Raw genomic sequence first — 19,340 nt, 5'->3', positions numbered from 1 at the left:
CAAATACTTATTGGACTGATGGTGTAATTTCATGTGAAAAAGATTTATATGTGGCTATGGAATATCCGAAAAACCCTACATAAAATTAAAACCAATTTTATCTACATTAAGAGTGAAAGTAATTCCACTATTAACCACAAAGGAGAGAGCGGATTGGGGAAAGAGCACACTCCAGGCCTCTACAACGGCGTGGAACTGTCAGATAGAAGAAAAACCAGACTCCAAGTGCGAGACAGTGGATCCAGTCTTAGAGTCAGAATCTAACAGATCTTGGAAGACTTAAGACCAAATATGGCGGAAGGCACAGATAACATTTCTTCGGAATTTCTAAAATTATTGGGTAGAGGTGACCACCACACCATTACTCAAGTTCGTCTGCAGAATCCACAAGTCTAGAGACGTAGATAGCATTTCTTCGTAATTTCTAAAACCATTTGGGGGCAAGTGGTAACCAAACGACTATTCATGTTCGTCTGCAGAATCTATAAGTCGAGAGACGTATAACCGCACCTTCGTAAAAGTATGATCCACACGATTCTGAAGATAGCAAGGGCAGATAAGTGCGAGATCTATCGCACAATCAGCGTAACGGCTCATGCCCCCAAGTCCCCGACAAGATTAATATACAGAATAATGCAAAGAAAACTGAAGATCTGCTTATTTCACTATAAGAAAGCTAAAGGCACCAGAGAGGCAGTTTTGTCATTACGATTAACAATGGAATCAAGACGTAACAACCGGTAAAAAGACATAGACAGTGCAGTATAGTCCAAAATGTTCTAAATTCTCAGAAAAGTAGATGAAAACTATAGAGAAAGCATTGTAGAAGTGCCAAGATGGAAAAATAAGAGTGGCTGCCCAAGAACGAATTATTATAAAATGTATTAAATAGGTGTGCGATCTTTCGCCCCTCTTGTTCACTGAAGAAGAACTGACGTAAATAAAAGAAAAGTTTATGAGTGAGGTTGAAATTCCGGGTAAAAGGATACCAGTAGTAAGATTCCTCAGTGAAAGAGAGAAAGAATTAGAGGATCTTTTGAATGGAATGAATAGTCTAATGAGAACAGAATAAGGATTGAAACTGAAGCAAAGAAACATGAATTTAATGAGGAATAGCAGAAGTGAGACTAGCGATAAATGTAACACAATAATTGAGGACGACGAAGTAGACGAATTCTGCTACATTGGAAGTAAAGTTTTGACACACTTATGGAGGACGACATAAGAACAAGATTAGCGGAACCAAAGAGATAATTTTAGGCTAGGATGAGTATACTGGTATCAAACATTGAACTTAACGCGATGAAAGCATTTCTGAGAACGTAAGTTTGGAGCACAGCACTGTGTGGTAGTGAAACATTGACTGTGGGAAACTCGGAACAGAAGATAATCGAAGCGTTTGAGATGTGGCGCTATAGAAGGATGTTGAAAATTAGATGGGCTGATAAGATAAGGAATGAACAGGTTCTCTGCAGAATCGGTGAGAAAACATGGACAAGAAAAAAGGACAGAATGTTAGGACATGTGTTAAGACATCAAGAAATAACTTCAGTGGCTCTAATGGGAGACGTAGATGGTGAAAATTGTAGGGGAAGACGAAGACTGGAATACATACAACAAATAATTGACCACGTTGGGTGCGGTAGAGGAATTCATAGTGAGACTTGTAAAACTGGTCAGATGACTGATGACACAAAAAACTACCTCTCGAGAACAATTTATAACACGCAGACTAGTCCAGTGACCACATAAATAGTTGGAAAAATTCCGCCAGCGGGGGGCAGTATATCAGTACATCTTCTTAGAACTATAGGAGATACAAAAATCACATCGCTTGCTCTTGAGAGCAGCAAGAACGAGAGCGACCACAGAACGGGCAACCGAATGACACATTAGCTCATTTCAGACGGTGTAGCTTATGACTATAATAACTGACTTTTCAGCTATCACCAGTGCATATTCTGACGTAGAACAGACTGTTGACATGTTGTACAGGGGGTAGGCAAAAATACGGAAACATCAAAAACACAACACATTACCACGCCTAATACGGCGCGGAAAAATCCGTTGTCTTTCAAAACAGTCGTCTGAAAATGGATAAAAACAGGCCCTGCACGGTTTCCAAGGCCCTCATATACCACTCTTCCTGAAAACAGTGGTAATTTCATGTAACGATGATGGAGGTAGGTAGTATCGAGAACCCTTCTCTCCAAAGTAGACCACAACGACTCAATAATATTGAGATATGACTATTGTTGTGGCCAGGGGAGATGATTCAGTTCATGGTCGTGCTCGCAAAACCAGCCTTGGAATGCAGCATCACTACTTCTGAACAAACATTGTACCGTGAGGTGGACTTGATCAGCCAAAATGGTCACATAATACTTGACAGTAATGTTACCTACAGAGTACCAACGGTAAATAGAATACCGCATCAGCTACCTTGGTTACGGGAGCACCCATTTTACAAGCACCAGCAACTGGCCTTCGTTCGAATGCACTGAGCTGCGACATAACGCACCCAAAACTACAAAGACGCTTTTTTGACCACGACGGACACTGGCAAGGTATTGAGGACATTGTACAGGTGCCATTCGAGGTCAAATACAACAGTGCAACCGGCAGGCTTGGTTAGAACCTGCACTTATAGATTGCAGTTGTTCCAAAGAAAATGCCTTTTTTGCCTGCTGCACATCGAAATTTTATTTTTATTCATGCACCCAGATGCGTTTCGCTTTTTTTACAAGGCATCTTCAATGGGTGTCCTGAAATATTACATGATTTGTCCATTTTTACGCATAGGTTATGGTTTCACATTTAGGTTATAGATTTAAAAACAGTTCCTTACCTGTTTTTTTATGAATTGGAAAGATACTTATAGGTAACTTCTAATTCATTGCATCTAAGCATTTATGTTCAAGTATGCATTTTTCGCAGTGTCTCCGTATTTTTGTCCAACCCCTGTAGGCAGCAATAATGTGCAAAAAGAATAAGAAATGAAAATGACCAGAGGTTGATTGCTGATGGTTTAGTAATGCTCGCAGCGTTTGAAGATCAACTAAAGGTTGTAGCTAAATCAAAAGTGTTCTCCAGAACGTTCTTCTGCACATTCGTTTTCTCTCTCTCTCTCTCTCTCTCTCTCTCTCTCCCGGCTGGCGTATATCCTGTCATATAAGATCCACTGTCTTCATGATGTAGCATATTTATTTTATTTTTTGCCTTGTGGCCGGACGCCCTTCGTGTCGCCACGGTCATTAGTCAACCAAAGGGAGGAAAGTCGTGTGCACCACCTGTCTGTGATTCTTCTAAACTTATTTATGCGTGTTACCTTGTTTTGTGAGGCGCAAATTGGGGACCAGCCCACCATTTGCGTAAACGAGAGTGAAAAACCGCCTACAAACTATGTTACACAGTCTAGCCGCTGTAATGGCCCACGGTCGTTAGACGGATTCTAATCTGGCTCACGTCCCTGTCTTGCAAGTTGGCTGCTCGTTAAGGTATAAGAGCAGAACAGTTCTATGACCTTAGTGTGGTGTAACAATTACAAGTCACGGAGGGGTATTACTTTATTCCCATCCGTCGGAAGGACACCAAACAATGTTCTATGAATTTATAAAACCAGTATTCGAGGAAATCTAGTTACCTACTCTTGTGCCTCAGTTACCTGACACAGGGTCCATAATAATAAAAGGGATTCTGGTGCATTCTGATGCATTTAGCTTTTCTCTTCGCTCTGTAGAGAATTGGAATAGGGTAGCATGACTAACAAGGAGAACACAGGGCCATCGGATTTTTGTAATTGTTTTTATATTTATTGTAAGTGAAGTTCAGAATTTAAATATCAAAGCATTAGCTTCAGTTCTCAAAAATTCTCACCAATGCCGGGCCAATCCGCGACAGAGATGGAGCAAGTCCCTAGCAATCCATCATGAGCGAAAAATTAGTTTAATATTCTACTCTTGTTTTGCAAGACGTATCAATATTAAGCTGATAAGAACAGATACTACAGTTTGATCGAAGTTTTCAGAGCGCTTTCGCCTGTCCCTCAAGTAAGGATAATTTTTTTTTCGACAACAAGCGTGGCTCTGTGATGGAATGTTCGCCTGCCATGTAGGCGTTCTGGCCTCGATTCTGGCCAGAGCAAATTTTTAAAGAACGTTGGAAGCTCAATCAACATTTCCGTGAACCGTAAAATCCATAAAGATGGAAAAAATCACTAATCGCTCAATCGCTGGTTCGAGTCCCGTTTTGAACCTTTTTCTTTTTTTTTTTTTTTTTTTTTTTTTTGTTCAGCTCGAACACCTGCATCTCTGAAATATAAAACTCATCAAGTTAACAAACATCTAATTGGTATTTTCACGAAAAATGTACCTCTTCTTATTTCTAATTATATATTGTACACAAAAATCCAATTACCGATGGAAATTAAAAATTCTTAAACAGTGGTCTTTTACAAAAGATTGTTAATAAAATTTGTTTAAATTAAAAAAATGCAAGTTATCTCTTTTCGTTCTTACCTATTTTACGTTTCACGGAAATGTTTGTAGAACAGACATCTTTGTTTAAAAATTTGCTCCGACTGGGGATCGAAGCTAAGACGCCTACATGGCAGACGAGAACTCCACCACAGAGGGACGCTGCCTGACGAAACAAATCGACCATCATAACTGGTTCCAGAGACAGGGAATCGTGTGGCATTGCTCCGGATGTCTTGTCCGAAAATTACCTTGAGCGGATAGTTAGGGAACCAACTCGTGAGGGTAAAATCTTGGACCTCCTGGCTACAAACAGACCTGAAAATATCGAATCAGTTAACGTAGAGGAAGATAACAGTGATCATAAGGCTGTGACAGCATCTATGACGACGGGTCCTACAAGGAACTTTAAGAAAAGTAGGAAGATATATTTGCTCAGCAAAGATGACGGGATACAAATTTCAGAAGATCTCAGCGGTAAGCATCAAATATTCGGTGATAAGGACGAAGATGTGGAGAACAATTGGAAAAAAAGTTCAAATGGATCATTCAATATGCCCTAGACACGTATGTTGCGAGTAAGGATTTAAGGGACTGTTTAATAGCCGTGTTAGAAAATGGCTACGTAAACAAAAAGCACTTCATCTCAGATTCAAGAGTAGTAAAAACCTAGTTGACAAAATTTGAACGAAGCAAGAATGAGCTTAAGGAGAGCAATGAGAGAAGCGTTCAATGAATTCGAATGTAAGACACTGCCAACCGACCTGAGTAAAAACCCTAAGAGATTTTGGTCGTATGTAAAATCAGTAAACGGGTCAAAATCATCTATTCATTCTCTCAGCGACCACACCGGCACAGAAACGGAAGATACAGAGAGAAGGCCGAAATACTGGATTTGGCCTTCCGAAGTTGTTTCATCGGGGAAGATCGTAACTCTGTCCCTCCTTTCAATCGTCGTGCGAACGTCGAAATGGCAGATATTGAGATAACCGATCGCGGATCTGAAAAGCAGTTAGAATCGCTTCGTAGTGGAAAGGCTTCAGGACCAGATGAGATACCTATAAGATGAAAGCAATAAGATTCTATAAAGATTATGCGAAAGAACTTGCTCCCCTTCTAGCAGTAATTTATCGTAGTTCGCTTGAGCAACGAAAGGTACCTAACGACTGGAAAAAAGCGTAGGTCACTCCCGTTTTTAAGAAAGGCCGTAAGACAGATCCAAACAATTATAGACCTATATTGTTTACGTCAATCTGTTGTAGAATTATGGAACATGTTTTATGCTCAAGAATTATGACGTTCTAGGAAAATGAAAAGATCCTGTATAAAAACCAACATGGATTCCGCAAACAGAGACCCTGCGAAACTCAGGTCGCTCTGTTCCTCTATGAGATCCACAGCGCAGTGGACAACGGCGCTCAGGCTGATGCCGTGTTCCTTGATTTCAGCAAGGCATTTGATACCGTCCTGCATTGCCGTTTAATGAAAAAAATACGAGCTTACGGAGTATCGGAGCAGACCTGCGATTGGATTCAAGACTTTCTTGCAGATAGAACTCAGCACGTCGCTCTTATCGGAACTAAAGCGACAGATGTACAGGTAATATCCGGAGTACCACAGGGAAGTGTGATAGGACCGTTGCTGTTTACAATATATGTAAATGATCCAGTAGAAGGCGTCGGGTGCCCTTTAAGGCTATTCGTGGATGATGCAGTTTATACCAAAGTAGCAACGCCCGAAAATAGTAAGACTTTGCAGAACGACCTGCAGAGAATTGATGAATGGTACAGACTCTGGCAGTTGATCCTGAACGTAAATAAATGTTACATATTGCGCATACATAGGGAAAGAAATCCACTACTGTACAGCTACACTACTGATGAAAAACAGCTGGAGACAGCGTCTGCCGTAAAATATCCAGGCGGAGTTATCCAGAGCGACCTTAACTGGAATGACCATATAAAACAGATATTGGGAAAAGCAGACACAAGACTCAGATTCACAGGAAGAATCTTAAGGAAATGTAACTCATCCACGAAAGAAGAGGCTCATAAGGCGCTTGTTAGCCCGATTCTTGAGTATTGTTCATCTATATGGGTTCCCTATCAGGTAGGACTCATAGAAAAGATCTAACAAAGAGCGGCGCGTTTCGCCACGGGATCGTTTAGTTGGTGAGAGACCGTAACGGAGAAGCTAAACAAGCTCCACTGGCAGACGTTACAAGAGAGACGATTAGCACCACGGAGAGATTTACTACTGAAATTTCGGGACAGCACATTTCAGGAGGAATCAGACAATATATTACTTCTCCCCACATACATCTCGCGTATTGACCTCGAGGAGAAAATTCCAGATATTAGAGCCAATACAGAGGCTTACCGACAATCATTCTTCCTACTCACTACTCGCGAGTCGAACATGGTTGGAGGGATCAGATAGTGGTACAGAAAGTACCCTACGCCATACATCATTAGATGCCTTGCGGAGTATGATGTAGATGTAGATGTAAGGTAGTAAAAACGTTCAGAAAACAGAAAACTTCGAAGTCGATTTTCTCGAGAATTTTTGGAAGTTGCATCGAGCTGCTGTTCGTAACTGATATCTGAGTTCTGAACTACACGTATCATAAGTATAAAAAGTACAAAAATTCGATTGCTGCGTACCCGCCACCGTTTACTTTGGAGTTTACAAAACTAACTCCTCGCCAGGCCTAAGGGCTGTCTACCGGCCGCTGTGTCGTCCTCTGCCTTGCGGTGCCATGCGGATGCGGTATGGAATTGCATGTTGTCAGCGCACCTCTCTCTCGACGGTTTTGCAGACTTTACAGAACGTGGAGCCGCTACTACTCGGTCGAGTAGCTCCTCAGGTGGCATCACGAGGCTCAGTGCATCCCGCACTAGACCTCCCACCAAGCAACAATCCTGGGCAGTACAGCCAATCTAACCAGTGTCCTCAACATGGCAGACATCTACGCTTACCACTCAGCTCCAGAAGATGACTCGGAGTATAAGGGTGTATCATATCAGCAACGAAAATCAAGGATGAAAGCAAAGGACAAACATGGGTGTCAGTAGAGCCGTTTGTGAGATAACTGCGAATGTGTATTTTCGAGCTGCTAGTGTCATTACAGATGTCTTTTGAACGTAAGCTTTTAGGTTAAGTTCCATCTAATGCTCAAATTTCAACAGCTTACGATAACAAGAAATAACACTTTAGCAAGTTACCTGTTACAATTTACGTTACACTCTTTTCTGTTAAAGTAGGTGATATGTATTTTCGAGCTGCTAGTGTCATTACAGATGTCTTTTGAACGTAAGCTTTTAGGTTAAGTTCCAGTCTAATGCTCAAATTTCAACAGCTTACGATAACAAGAAATAACACTTTAGCAAGTTACCTGTTACAATTTACGTTACACTCTTTTCTGTTAAAGTAGGTGTTCCGCGTACCGTGTTTGGATTTGGATGCAATACTACACTCGTCTCTACAGTGCCCTACGAATTCTTTCAAACACACCCTCCCGCCAGGTCAACTCGTGAAGTCTGGCAAGACTACAATTTGTTGTTTCAGTACTTCAATCATGTCAGTGGGAGTACTGTACACTTCACTTCAGAAAGTGCGCCGAACAGACGAGGGTAGTCAGGTGTTCTCGTAGACCAAGGTACAGGCTTTCCTTGACCTATCCTCCTCGAAACGTACTGGTGCGTAAGATGTCGTTATGGCAGTTTATGCGTGAAATTTGAGCCCAATTAAATAAGGACTTTATCTAAAACTTTGTATTTCAAACAAATTTTTACTTACTATGAGGTTTATTTGATAGTCTCAGTCAGTGGCTGCTTATAACCACACATTCGCGATTATCTCGCAATCGACTCTTTTGCGGATCCAAGTTTACTGAAACACATTTTTTTCTTCTATCACTGTATACTTCCAATGGTGTCAGTTTTCGGTTTCAATATTTCATACCCAATATCTGTACATTTACTGACGAATACACAGTTACAGAGAGAGAAAGAGAGAGAGAGAGAGAGAGAGAGTGAGAGAGAGAGAGAGAGAGAGAGAGAGAGAGAGAGAGATCGTTCATCTACACTACAAAACCTCTAAAATGATCGACTTTACAATTATGGATATATTTGAAACGCTATCATAATCTGCTAATTAAGACGTATAATCTTATGTTAAATATTTAACAAAATAAGACAAACATTAAAGCTAGAAACTGTGCATCTATCTTGAGGCAGTGTAATTTACAGCGCCCAAATTACCCACACTGTTTTATCCAGTATTTAAGAATGGGATCACTTAGCGACTTCCAACAAAATTTACACATAATTTCAAACCATTTTCGAAACTTTTTTCACTGACACCTGCCACAAAACCAACGTATAAACGGGTTACGAGACGGCCGGGATGGCCAAGGGGTTCTAGGCGCTACAGTCTGGAACCGCACGACCGCTATGGTCGCAGGTTCGAATCATACATCGGGCATGGATGTGTGTGATGTCCTTAGGTTAGTTAGGTTTAAGTAGTTCTAAGTTATGGGGACTGATGACCTCAGACGTTAAGTCCCATAGCGCTCAGAGCCATTTGAACCAAAGGGGTTATGACTTTTTTGGTTTACCGATTTTTGTTTTGACTTCTTCATTAGTCTTTGCGTGAATAATCCTCAACTCATAAAACCAACGTCATTAGCATTTTATATCTTCCTCCATAAGGATTTTACTTACTTTATGTCATATATTTGACGTTAACATATAATGTTAACTCATTCATAAATTACTAAGACGTTTGAACCTTTTTTATCCGTGGGAATTCATTTCTTTAAAGAGTGATGGGGGAGGGAGACGGAAGGAGGGGGTTGCAGGTCTTTGTATATTTTGTGTTCGTTGAACCTTACTGATGCCAATATCGATATAACTTCATAGAAAATGTGATCCGATGTTTACTGTCAGTGAAACTTGGTTTGTTCATTACAATATTAGTCGTTTGTGATAATAAACAAACGTTAGCTGCATATGAAGTATCCGCTCACGATATGATCACATGAGTATGTAATCATCTCAATAAATACGGATGCCCCGCATGATATGTCAGCGTATAGTCTACGATGTATGAATTCGTGAGTCATTAGTACTTTATCTTCACCATATCTTATTAATTTCGCGTATTTCATTGTGTTAGAAAATGTAGATGCAGCCCTGTCGTTCACCGCTGAAGTTAATGTACCTTTTGTTTTTAATTGCTGTTAGAAAAAGTAGGATGCGCGTCCGTTCCAGCCATTGCCTTCACGTTGAGTCATTCTAATCACATCTACGCTTGCTGGCAGCGGCGTTTATAAGTTGTTCTCTACTAATAGGTAACAGTAGTGGGCGAAAACCTATCAGATAAGAAATATTAATCTGAAGTTACGGAGAAGCAGTCTTTTGGCTGCCGCTGTCATTGTCCGATGATAGTAAATCGATGAAGTGAGCTAAAACCCTGAAAATAAATTCTTGTAATAAGGGGGAAACGACGCAAAAGGAAACTCACATTTCGAAAGGGTCGTATCTCATGTTTTATAAAGGTCTAGAGTTACTGACATTTTTGGCAATCTGGTGCACATTTTTTTTCTTTCCAGGCTGTCTTCTGGATTGTCGCTGGGTAACTCCATATGCAGAGGCAAGAGTATTTCCTAATCGAAATAATTAGTTGTATTAGACCTGTATACGTAAAAGTTTTGACTTGAGTCACCTTCGGACATTTTCCTCAGTTATCATTGCTATTCATGCGGCACCTGGCGTCAAACTGTATCGTACAAGATCTCATGTGTTCCAAGGCCACGTCACCAAGTGAAAAAATTTTCGGATACGAGCTTTACCACATCGCAAAGTGCAACGGAAGCTACAGTTTACGAAACGACTGTATGAACTAAGCCATTCGCTATTCGCGCGTTATCACAAACTATCACAACCGCAACATAACCGCAACCGCAACTGAGTCATGTCCAGCGGCCCACCGAGATGATGCCTCTGACACCCATTGTTTCAGCAATCAGTTATAGCACTCACTGAGCCAAAGTAACAGATACCTTGTGGATTACTCGGGGAAACCAACTGATGTCTAAAGAACCAGGATGAATATTATAACGGTGGAAAATAAGATTGACAGTCTTCTCCTCAAATTAGAGCTTTGGTAACACAGGGCTGAAGTATAGGCCGTTTCATTGTCCCCAGAACTGAAAATTTTGTTCAACGGAAGCAACTGAATACGTTCATTAAGAGATAAAATAAGTCACGACGTTGCCAGAAAGACATTAATTAGCGACAATTTTCCTGATCGGATCGAAGAATATTTTCAGTAAATAAAAGAATACTTTCACGTAGTAAAATCAGAGCCATAGCAAAATTTCTCGGACTCCAAAATCACAACAAAGTAAAAACATGTTTTGCTGAAACAGAACATATTATACATTGTTGTTGTAAAAAAGCCTTAAGAATACTGTTCCGAAATTTACGGATGATTAAGTGGGTATTTGGTTACGAAACAATGAAAAGAAGTGCCACAAGCGATTGAATCTGGAGGAAAGCTTATGACGTGCATAGGCCGAAACCAAACAGAACACACAGAGTGATTCAAAGTCTTTGCTTATAACGTCTAGTGGTGGTGGACCACATCATGGGGAGCAGCTTACGTTAGAGACGAAATGTTCACAGACGCTTACCACGGACACTAGGCGTCACTTAGTATTTGTTAGATCTGAGATGAGGAGCGTTTACAGAACAATCAGGGCCTACTAATGAGGTATGCTCCATACTAGCCATTCCTGTGAATTGACAGCGATTTTCAATAGGAAAACCTTGAGAGTGAATGCCTCAAAGTGTAGGAAGATATTTTAGAAGCGAATCAAGAACTTTAATTTGCCCAGCCTACCACCTTTCATGTGAAGAAAGTGACTAAATTATAGGCAAACCACACTGCAGATATGTCTCGCAGAGTGCCTACCCTGCTGTCTCTCATGGGCATAAATAATCCGAAAGGATGCCTTGCGTCGCCAGGAAGCAGCAGCGAAAATTTTGTCTACAAAAAAGCTCTTTCCTGTGACGTGTTCTACACTCCTAGAGGTTTGATGGAAGGATTTTGAAACACTCTGTATAGAAGATCGCCAGAAAAATCAGGACTATTTTTAACTTTCTATAAAAACAATGAAAAGAATGTTATTGATACACACATATTTGTCAAAATATTTGTCTTAAAAAATTACTCAGTCTTACATGGTTTTAAACAAATTCTGGAAACACCACTTAACTACCACCCTGATTGTTTAAAGATTCGAAATCCCCTGTATAAAACGTCATATCCCCGAAACTAAGTGTCGTACAGTGGTATATGTTGATACTGTCTGCAAAACGTTTTCTGAATAGAGTTAGCACTAAAAATTTATAAATTGAAACGTTCTTCTTAGAGCTACATTTTATCTCATGAACGGGGAAAATGTACCTAAGAGATAAATGTGTTCGGTTTCATCATTTTGTGGGGCGGTGTCAAGGAGAAAAAGTTTTTTAAAGAATTGAAATTATGCGCAAAGTTTGCTCGGTGTCGCTAGGAGCTCTCATTCTCAATATTGGTTGGATATACTCTGGGTAATTTGAGTGCTGTGAGTTAATCTGCCTCAAGACATACATACTGTCTATAAGTGCAGTACCCATACCTGACTTAATGTAAACCTCGGAGACGCAGTGAGTTGTTACGACAGCATTTTCAGTTTTTAAATTCGGTGAATAACTGTATGACCTACTGAAAACCAAATTTTCCTTGCCATCAGATAGGCATCCTGCAACAGGGACCGAACCCCGGGTTAACAGTTTAGTAATATACGAGGGTTAAAACTTCCTGGCAGATTAAAACTGTGTGCCCGACCGAGACTCGAACTCGGGACCTTTGCCTTTCGCGGGCAAGTGCTCTACATCTGAGCTACCGAAGCACGACTCACGCCCGGTCCTCACAGCTTTACTTCTGACAGTATCTCGTCTCCTACCTTCCAAACTTTACAAAAGTTGTCCTGAAAGTAAGTTCCGACTGGTCGTGAAATGGAGGCCACAGTGAAAACCAGGAACGTTTTATTTTCAACATTTAGGTACACCTTCCACCTACTTCTCTACTCAGTCGCCACTCGAACTTCGAGTTTTGTCGTAGTGTCGTATCAACTTTTCAATATCCTCGTCATACAAAGCAGCTGCCTATGCTCTTGGCCAGTTACCTGCACTGGTCTGCAGGTCGTTGTCTGTGGAAAAATTTTGTCTTCGTAGCCACCGGTTCCTGTGAGCAGAGATCAGACCCAGAGGGAGCCAATCACGGACTGTATTGTGGGTGATCAAACACTTCTGCAGTATGCGGCCGAGAACTGGCATGAAGAACGAACTGCTCGACAGTTGTGTTATGTGGGCTGCGTGACACAGGCGAAATCTCTAACCAGGCCCTCATACTTGGCGGGAGACGCTATTCCCTACGCATCTTTACGTGCTCACTGTTCACTCAAAACTGAAAAGACCGACGCGACACGATCGACGGTCATACTAGAGACACTGCCCAACACATCTGTGCAAAGCTTTACCGGATTTTCCCAGTGGTTTCCATTTCGGAACTTACTTTCTGGACAACCCTCGTATAACAGGTTTTTTTTCCACTCTGATACTGGTACCTCAAAAACATGGCTTTACAAACATTCGACAGCTTCTTGAAGTGATTAAAATCGTTGTCCACGCGCATTTTGTTACATGTACGGGAGCGTCGTTAGTCGACAAATTGGGTGAATGCACAAATAAGACGTTAACAAGCTGCTTTTCCTCTGCGAAATAACCCATTGTTTGCCTTGCTGTGTGACAGCTGGCCTTGTTATGATAATGAGTGATGCGATGTTTTCTGTTGTTTTCCGTGATTTCATCGACGACCCGCTGAAAGCAAATGGTTGTATACCATTCATCGTTAACTCTTCTTTGATTCTTTAAAACAACAGTAGTGACATGTATGCTGTAACCAAGATAAACAAGCGATTATTTTATTGGGAGTGCTTCGCGAACGTTTGATTCTGAAACAAACGGTTGGCTGCACGCTGGTTTAAGGTTCGTACGCATATATGTAAGTTTCATATCCCGTTGAGATGTTGTATGTTAATTTTAGATTTCGTCGGACGAATCTTTTGGATTCTTTCTTACACCAGTTGATACAGCCTGGCTTTAACCTTCATTCAAATTGCTCGTAATCAACCGCGAGCAGATGTTTCTCTTAGTTACATGCACATGCAAAATTGAATGTACTGTAGTCTCTAATATAGCTAGGGATAGCTCATTCTCACGTGAGGTAACATGCAAAACCTGTTGAATCACGTTGGGCACAGCTTTGACGTTTTTCGGGAATTACAACCGATTTTGGTCGACATTCACCAAATTCGACGCTAACGGAAGCTCGACTACAACGAAATTCTGAACACCATTTGTAAACTGGCTTTTCTAAAGCTGGTCGTTTCAAAATGGTGAATTATATGATTCTAGGCAATTGTTTATGATCAGGCATTTGCGAAAATCATAAAAGATCATGGTAAAAATTCTTCACATGCAATTTCCATTTTTTCACATCCGTTTCTTTACATTTTCTTTTGGCCATTTCCTTCTGGGTGGACATTACACTCTCGACAAATCTGGGGTAAGACACCATTCCATCAAGCTGTATTTTAAGTGGTGCTTGATTCGGCAACATTAATTTCGGACATATTTTGTCTTATTTTATGACGATGATAATTTCTGCCTATGTAGGTGGCCGCCTACAAAATATTTTCGCATTCAGAGGAAAAAGTGGGAGATTGAAATTTCGTGAAAAGATCTCCCAACTACGTAAAACGCCTTTCTTTTAATGATTACCGTCCCAAGCTGCGTTTGATATCCATGACACTCTTTCCCTAATTAGTGATGATACGAAACGAGCTGTCCTCCTTTGAACTTTTTCTATATCCTGCGTCAGTCCTATATGATACGGATCGCATGCCGCGCAGCAATTGGGACAAGTGTAGTCTAGGCAGGCTCTTTACTAGACCCGCTACCGTAGCACAGCTGTCGGTTTTTTTCCCCACAATCTATGTGGTCGTTCCACCTTAAGTTGCTAGAACTGTATTCCCTAGGTATTTAGTTGAACTGACAGCCTTTAGATTGCTGCGAATCGTCGTGTAACCGAAATTTAACTGTTTCCTTTTATTAGTCATGTTGATGACCTGACACTTCTCATTATTTAGAGTAGATTTCCCTTTTGGCACTATACAAATATCCCGTTTATATCATTTTGCAATTGGTTTTTTTCTTTTGATGACTTTGCTAGACGGCAAATGGCAGCATCATCCGCAAACAATCTAAGAGGAATGCTCAGGTTGTGTCCTAAATCGTTTATATACAGGGTGTTTCAAAACGAACATTTATTACGTTCAACGTACAATTGTAAATAATACCCCAAATGAAAGATGAACTCAAACAGTTTTCTTTGTATAACTGTGCGCAATGGGAAGAGTATGGAATGACAAAGAGTGACTGAAAAACGTGTTGAACGAGTGCGAATCTTTCACGCTTAGCCCCAAGAAATATCGCTGCGGAAAGTTTATGGGCCTTTCTTTCTCGGTGAATCGGCTGTAACTGACTTTCTTACCGTGATGTGCTACAGCTCTGGTCCGTGCCTCAATGGGAAGAAGCTGAACAACACATCTTTATTTGGGAGTAAGATGGTGGGCCACCTCACTGGTATAACTCAGTACGCGGCTGTTCAAACCATGTTGCATCCGACCGGTGAGTTGGGCGCAAGGCACCGTTTGACACAGCATTTTATGCATGACCTCGACGTTCACACACGATCTGACGCGATCATGTGTACGTGCCTCCGATACCAGCTGATCTGTCCGACTTAAGAAACAGTGTTAGTTGCAACAGTTACTCCTGACACATTGACTAAGGTTTCGGAACAACTCGCCTTTCGACTCGATGTGTGATCGGTGTTCACACTCAATAACTGTAAGAAAGCCGGCCGGAGTGGCCGTGCGTTTCTGGGCGCTACAGTCTGGAGCCGAGCGACCGCTACGGTCGCAGGTTCGAATCCTGCCTTGGGCATGGATGTGTGTGATGTCCTTAGGTTAGTTAGGTTTAATTAGTTCTAAGTTCTAGGCGACTGATGACCTCAGAAGTTAAGTCGCATAGTGCTCAGAGCCATTTGAACTGTAAGAAAAACTGTTTGTGTTTCTCTTTCATTTCGTGTATTATTTATAATTGTAAGGTGAATCCAATATGTCCTTCAAAGCCTTAAAACCCGTCCATTCATTTTGAAATAACAGAGGGCATACAAAATTTCCTTGGAGAACGCCAGATATCACTTCTGTTTTGCTCAATGTCTTCCCATCAGTTACTACAAATGGTGACTTTTGTGACAGGAAACCACGAATTCAGTTGCACAACTGAGACGATGCTCTATAGACACGCAATTTGATTAGAATTCGCTTGTGAAGAATGGTGTCAAAAGCCTTCTAAAAATTTAGGAATACGGAATAAATTTGTGATCGTCTGCTTGAGATCGCCTGTTGATATAACTCATTACCTCATTTGAATAAATAAACAGTTGCGTTTCATAACACCGATATTTTCGTAATCCGTACTGACCACTTGGTAATAAATCTTCGGACACAATAAATGTCCCAAATTCGTAGCGCAAATCGCCGTCACTGATATGGGTCTGTAATTAAAACTTAAAAGCCAGTCCCTGTAAGCAGAACAGAATGCCTGACTCTCTAATGTTCAGCTACCATAAAAAATCTATAAAAACATCGTAGCTTTATTTCCTCGAATATTAACAAAACATTATGCATCATTCCAGAATGACATTTTCACTCTGCAGCGGAGTGTGCGCTCATATGAAACTTCCTGGCAGATAAAAACTGTGTGCCGGACCGAGACTCGAACTCAGGAGCTGTGCCTTTCGTGGACAAGTGCTCTACCATCTGAGCTACCGAAGCACGACTCACACCCCGTCCTCACAGCTTTACTTCTGCCAGTACCTCGTCTCCTAGCTTCCAAACTTTACAGAAGCTCTCCTGCGGACCTTGCAGAACTAGCACTCCTGAAAGAAAGGATATTGCGGAGCCACAGCCTGGGGGATGTTTCCAGAATGAAATTTTCACTCTGCAGCGGAGTGTGCGCTGATACGAAACTGCCTGGCAGATTAAAACTGTGTGCCTGTCAGACACTCGAACTCGGGACCTTCGCCTTTCGTGGTAGTTATTAAGCATCGTAAGTCATTTTCAAAATGAGTGTCAACTTTTGTTGCTATTAATCTAAAGTTTAGGTAGGTGCTGAACTTTGTTTGGGGTATTAGCCGCCATCTGTTTTCGTTGAAGGGTAACGGTCGTACAAAGATTGAGAATCACTACAGTGGATATTAAAACTCAAATTGAAGGTCGGTTAACTATCGGAAAGAGATACACGCCGTGGTGTGTGGAACAGCAGGAGTCATCGGCGTGTGTGCTGGAACAGTGGACTTACCGATCTGCCGGGGACCTCGGCCCTGTTGTAGTCGTGGACGGAGGACATGGCTGCTGCTGCTGCTGCTGCCGCTGATGCTGCTACTGCTGCTGCCGGCGTCTCAGCACCGCAGCAGCTACTGCTGGGTCGCCGACCCGTCCGGCTCCCTCATTGGCGGAAATCCCGGCTGGCGGCGGCATCTCTGCTCAGTCTCGGAGACTACTGTGGTGCCGCGCGGTCAAGGTGGTAGCGGGGCGCCAGCGGCGTCTACAGCGTCCAAACAGTGCGGCACCTGTGTTGTTTATTTACTTCTTTTATTAGGGCATTCGGATAATAGCTCACTTGAAGCCAAGGTTGTAAGCATCAAAACATTTTGCATTAAACTGCGGTAATGCTGAGTCATCTTAACTGAATCTTCAGTAGCTTCTCGGTAGAACAGTTTCGCTCAAGAAACTCTGTGCCCGTCTTATATAACTATTTTATTGGATCGCTAAAAATCAGCGGATCGTAGCCAAGCACGAATTACGTCACTCAATCTTCTTCTTTTTAATGGCCTTATCCAGTACAGAGGAAGGGAAAAACTGGTAGAAGCCAACCTCGGGGAAAATCGGTTCGGATTCCGTAGAAATGTTGGAACAAATGGTTCAAATGGCTCTGAGCACTATGGGACTTAACATCTGTGGTCATCAGTCACCTAGAACTTAAAACTACTTAAACCTAACTAACCTAAGGCCATCACACACATCCATACCCGAGGCAGGATTTGCACCTGCGACAGCAGCGGTCACGCGGTTCCAGATTGAAGCTGTTGGAACACCTGAGGCAATACTGACCCTACGAATTATCTTAGTTGATAGATTAAAGACAGGCAAACGTACGTTTCTAGCATTTGTAGACTTAGAGAAAGCTTTTGACAATGTTGACTGGAATACTCTCTTTCAAATTATGAAGGTGGCAGGGGTCAAATACAGGGAGCGAAAGGCTATCTATAATCTGTACAGAAAGCAGATGGTACTTATGAGTCGAGGGGCACGAAAGGGAAGCAGTGGTTGGGAAGGGAGTGAGACAGGGCTGTAGCCCATCCCCGATGTTATTCAATCTGTACATTGAGCAAGCAGTAAATGAAACAAAAGAAAAATTTGGAGTAGAAATTAAAATCCATGGAGAATAAATAAAAAGACCTGGAAAAGCAGATGAACGGAAGGGACAGTGTCTTGAAAGGAAGCTATAAGATGAACATCCACAAAAGCAAAACGAGGATAATGGCATGTGGTCGAGTTAACTCGGGTGATGCTCAAGGAGACAAGAGAGGTTAGGGCTCGTACAGAGGCATATAGGCAGTCATTTTTCCCTCGTTCTGTTTGGGAGTGCAACAGGGAGAGAAGATGCTAGTTGTGGTACGAGGTACCCTCCGCCACACACCATATGGTGGATTGCGGATATGTATGTAGATGTAGATGTAGAAGTAAGTCAGTAGCCTAATATCTCTGTGCTTTGTAAAACACAGTAAATAATTGACCAATTTCTTAATGAATAGTATATATCGGATATAAACAAAGACATAGATGAATAAATATATTTATAAGCATGCATCTATCGTTTTTTCGTGTTACTGTGAAGTACTTATGGCCTAACGCGATCGATAGTAATCGGTCACTTTGACCTCCAATCACTCATTTACTATTCAAGTTACATTCCCGTAATTTATACCAATTTAGGTTTGCACTAATATATTTTAAAAAGACACGTCGATCGACGTAGAACATGTTTTTTGCTCAAGTATCATGTCGTTTTTGGAAACCCAGACTCTACTATGTAGGAATCAACGTGGGTTCCGGAAACAGCGATCGTGTGAGACCCAACTAGCTTTATTTGCTCATGAGACCCAGAAAATATTAGATACAGGCTCCCAGGTAGATGCTATTTTTCTTGACTTCGGAAGGCGTTCGATACAGTTCCGCACTGTCGCCTGATAAACAAAGTAAGAACCTACGGAATATCAGACCAGCTGTGTGGCTGGATTGAAGAGTTTTTAGCAAACAGAACACAGCATGTTGTTATCAATGGAGAGACGTCTACAGACGTTTAAGTAACCTCTGGCGTGCCACAGGGGAGTGTTATGGGACCATTGCATTTCACAATATATATAAATGACCTAGTAGATAGTGTCGGAAGTTCCATGCGGCTTTTCGCGGATGATGCTGTAGTATACAGAGAAGTTGCAGCATTAGAAAATTGTAGCGAAATGCAGGAAGATCTGCAGCGGATAGGCACTTTGTGCAGGGAGTGGCAACTGACCCTTAACATAGACAAACGTAATGTATTGCGAACACATAGAAAGAAGGAT

General features: G+C 41.6%; 1 protein-coding gene and 1 pseudogene across 1 annotated transcript in view; both read right to left on the bottom strand.

Annotated features, from left to right (window-relative positions):
• Positions 1–17,122, bottom strand: part of LOC126438153 (L-dopachrome tautomerase yellow-f2-like) — a 131,821-nt gene extending 114,699 nt beyond the window's left edge. The window contains exon 1 of the mRNA XM_050090531.1: positions 17,015–17,122. Within this exon, the coding sequence (XP_049946488.1) occupies positions 17,015–17,062 (48 nt within the window). The 5' untranslated portion in view covers positions 17,063–17,122. The remainder of the gene's footprint in view (positions 1–17,014) is intronic.
• On the bottom strand, positions 3,845–4,024 carry LOC126438181 (U2 spliceosomal RNA; annotated as a pseudogene).
• Positions 17,123–19,340: the final 2,218 nt, after the last annotated feature.

This window comes from Schistocerca serialis, unplaced genomic scaffold (genome assembly GCF_023864345.2).
Source record: "Schistocerca serialis cubense isolate TAMUIC-IGC-003099 unplaced genomic scaffold, iqSchSeri2.2 HiC_scaffold_1261, whole genome shotgun sequence".
In the NCBI taxonomy this organism is placed as follows: Eukaryota; Metazoa; Arthropoda; class Insecta; order Orthoptera; family Acrididae; genus Schistocerca; species Schistocerca serialis.
Note: the sequence above shows the minus strand (reverse complement) of the source record. Positions and strands in the feature narration are given on the sequence as shown.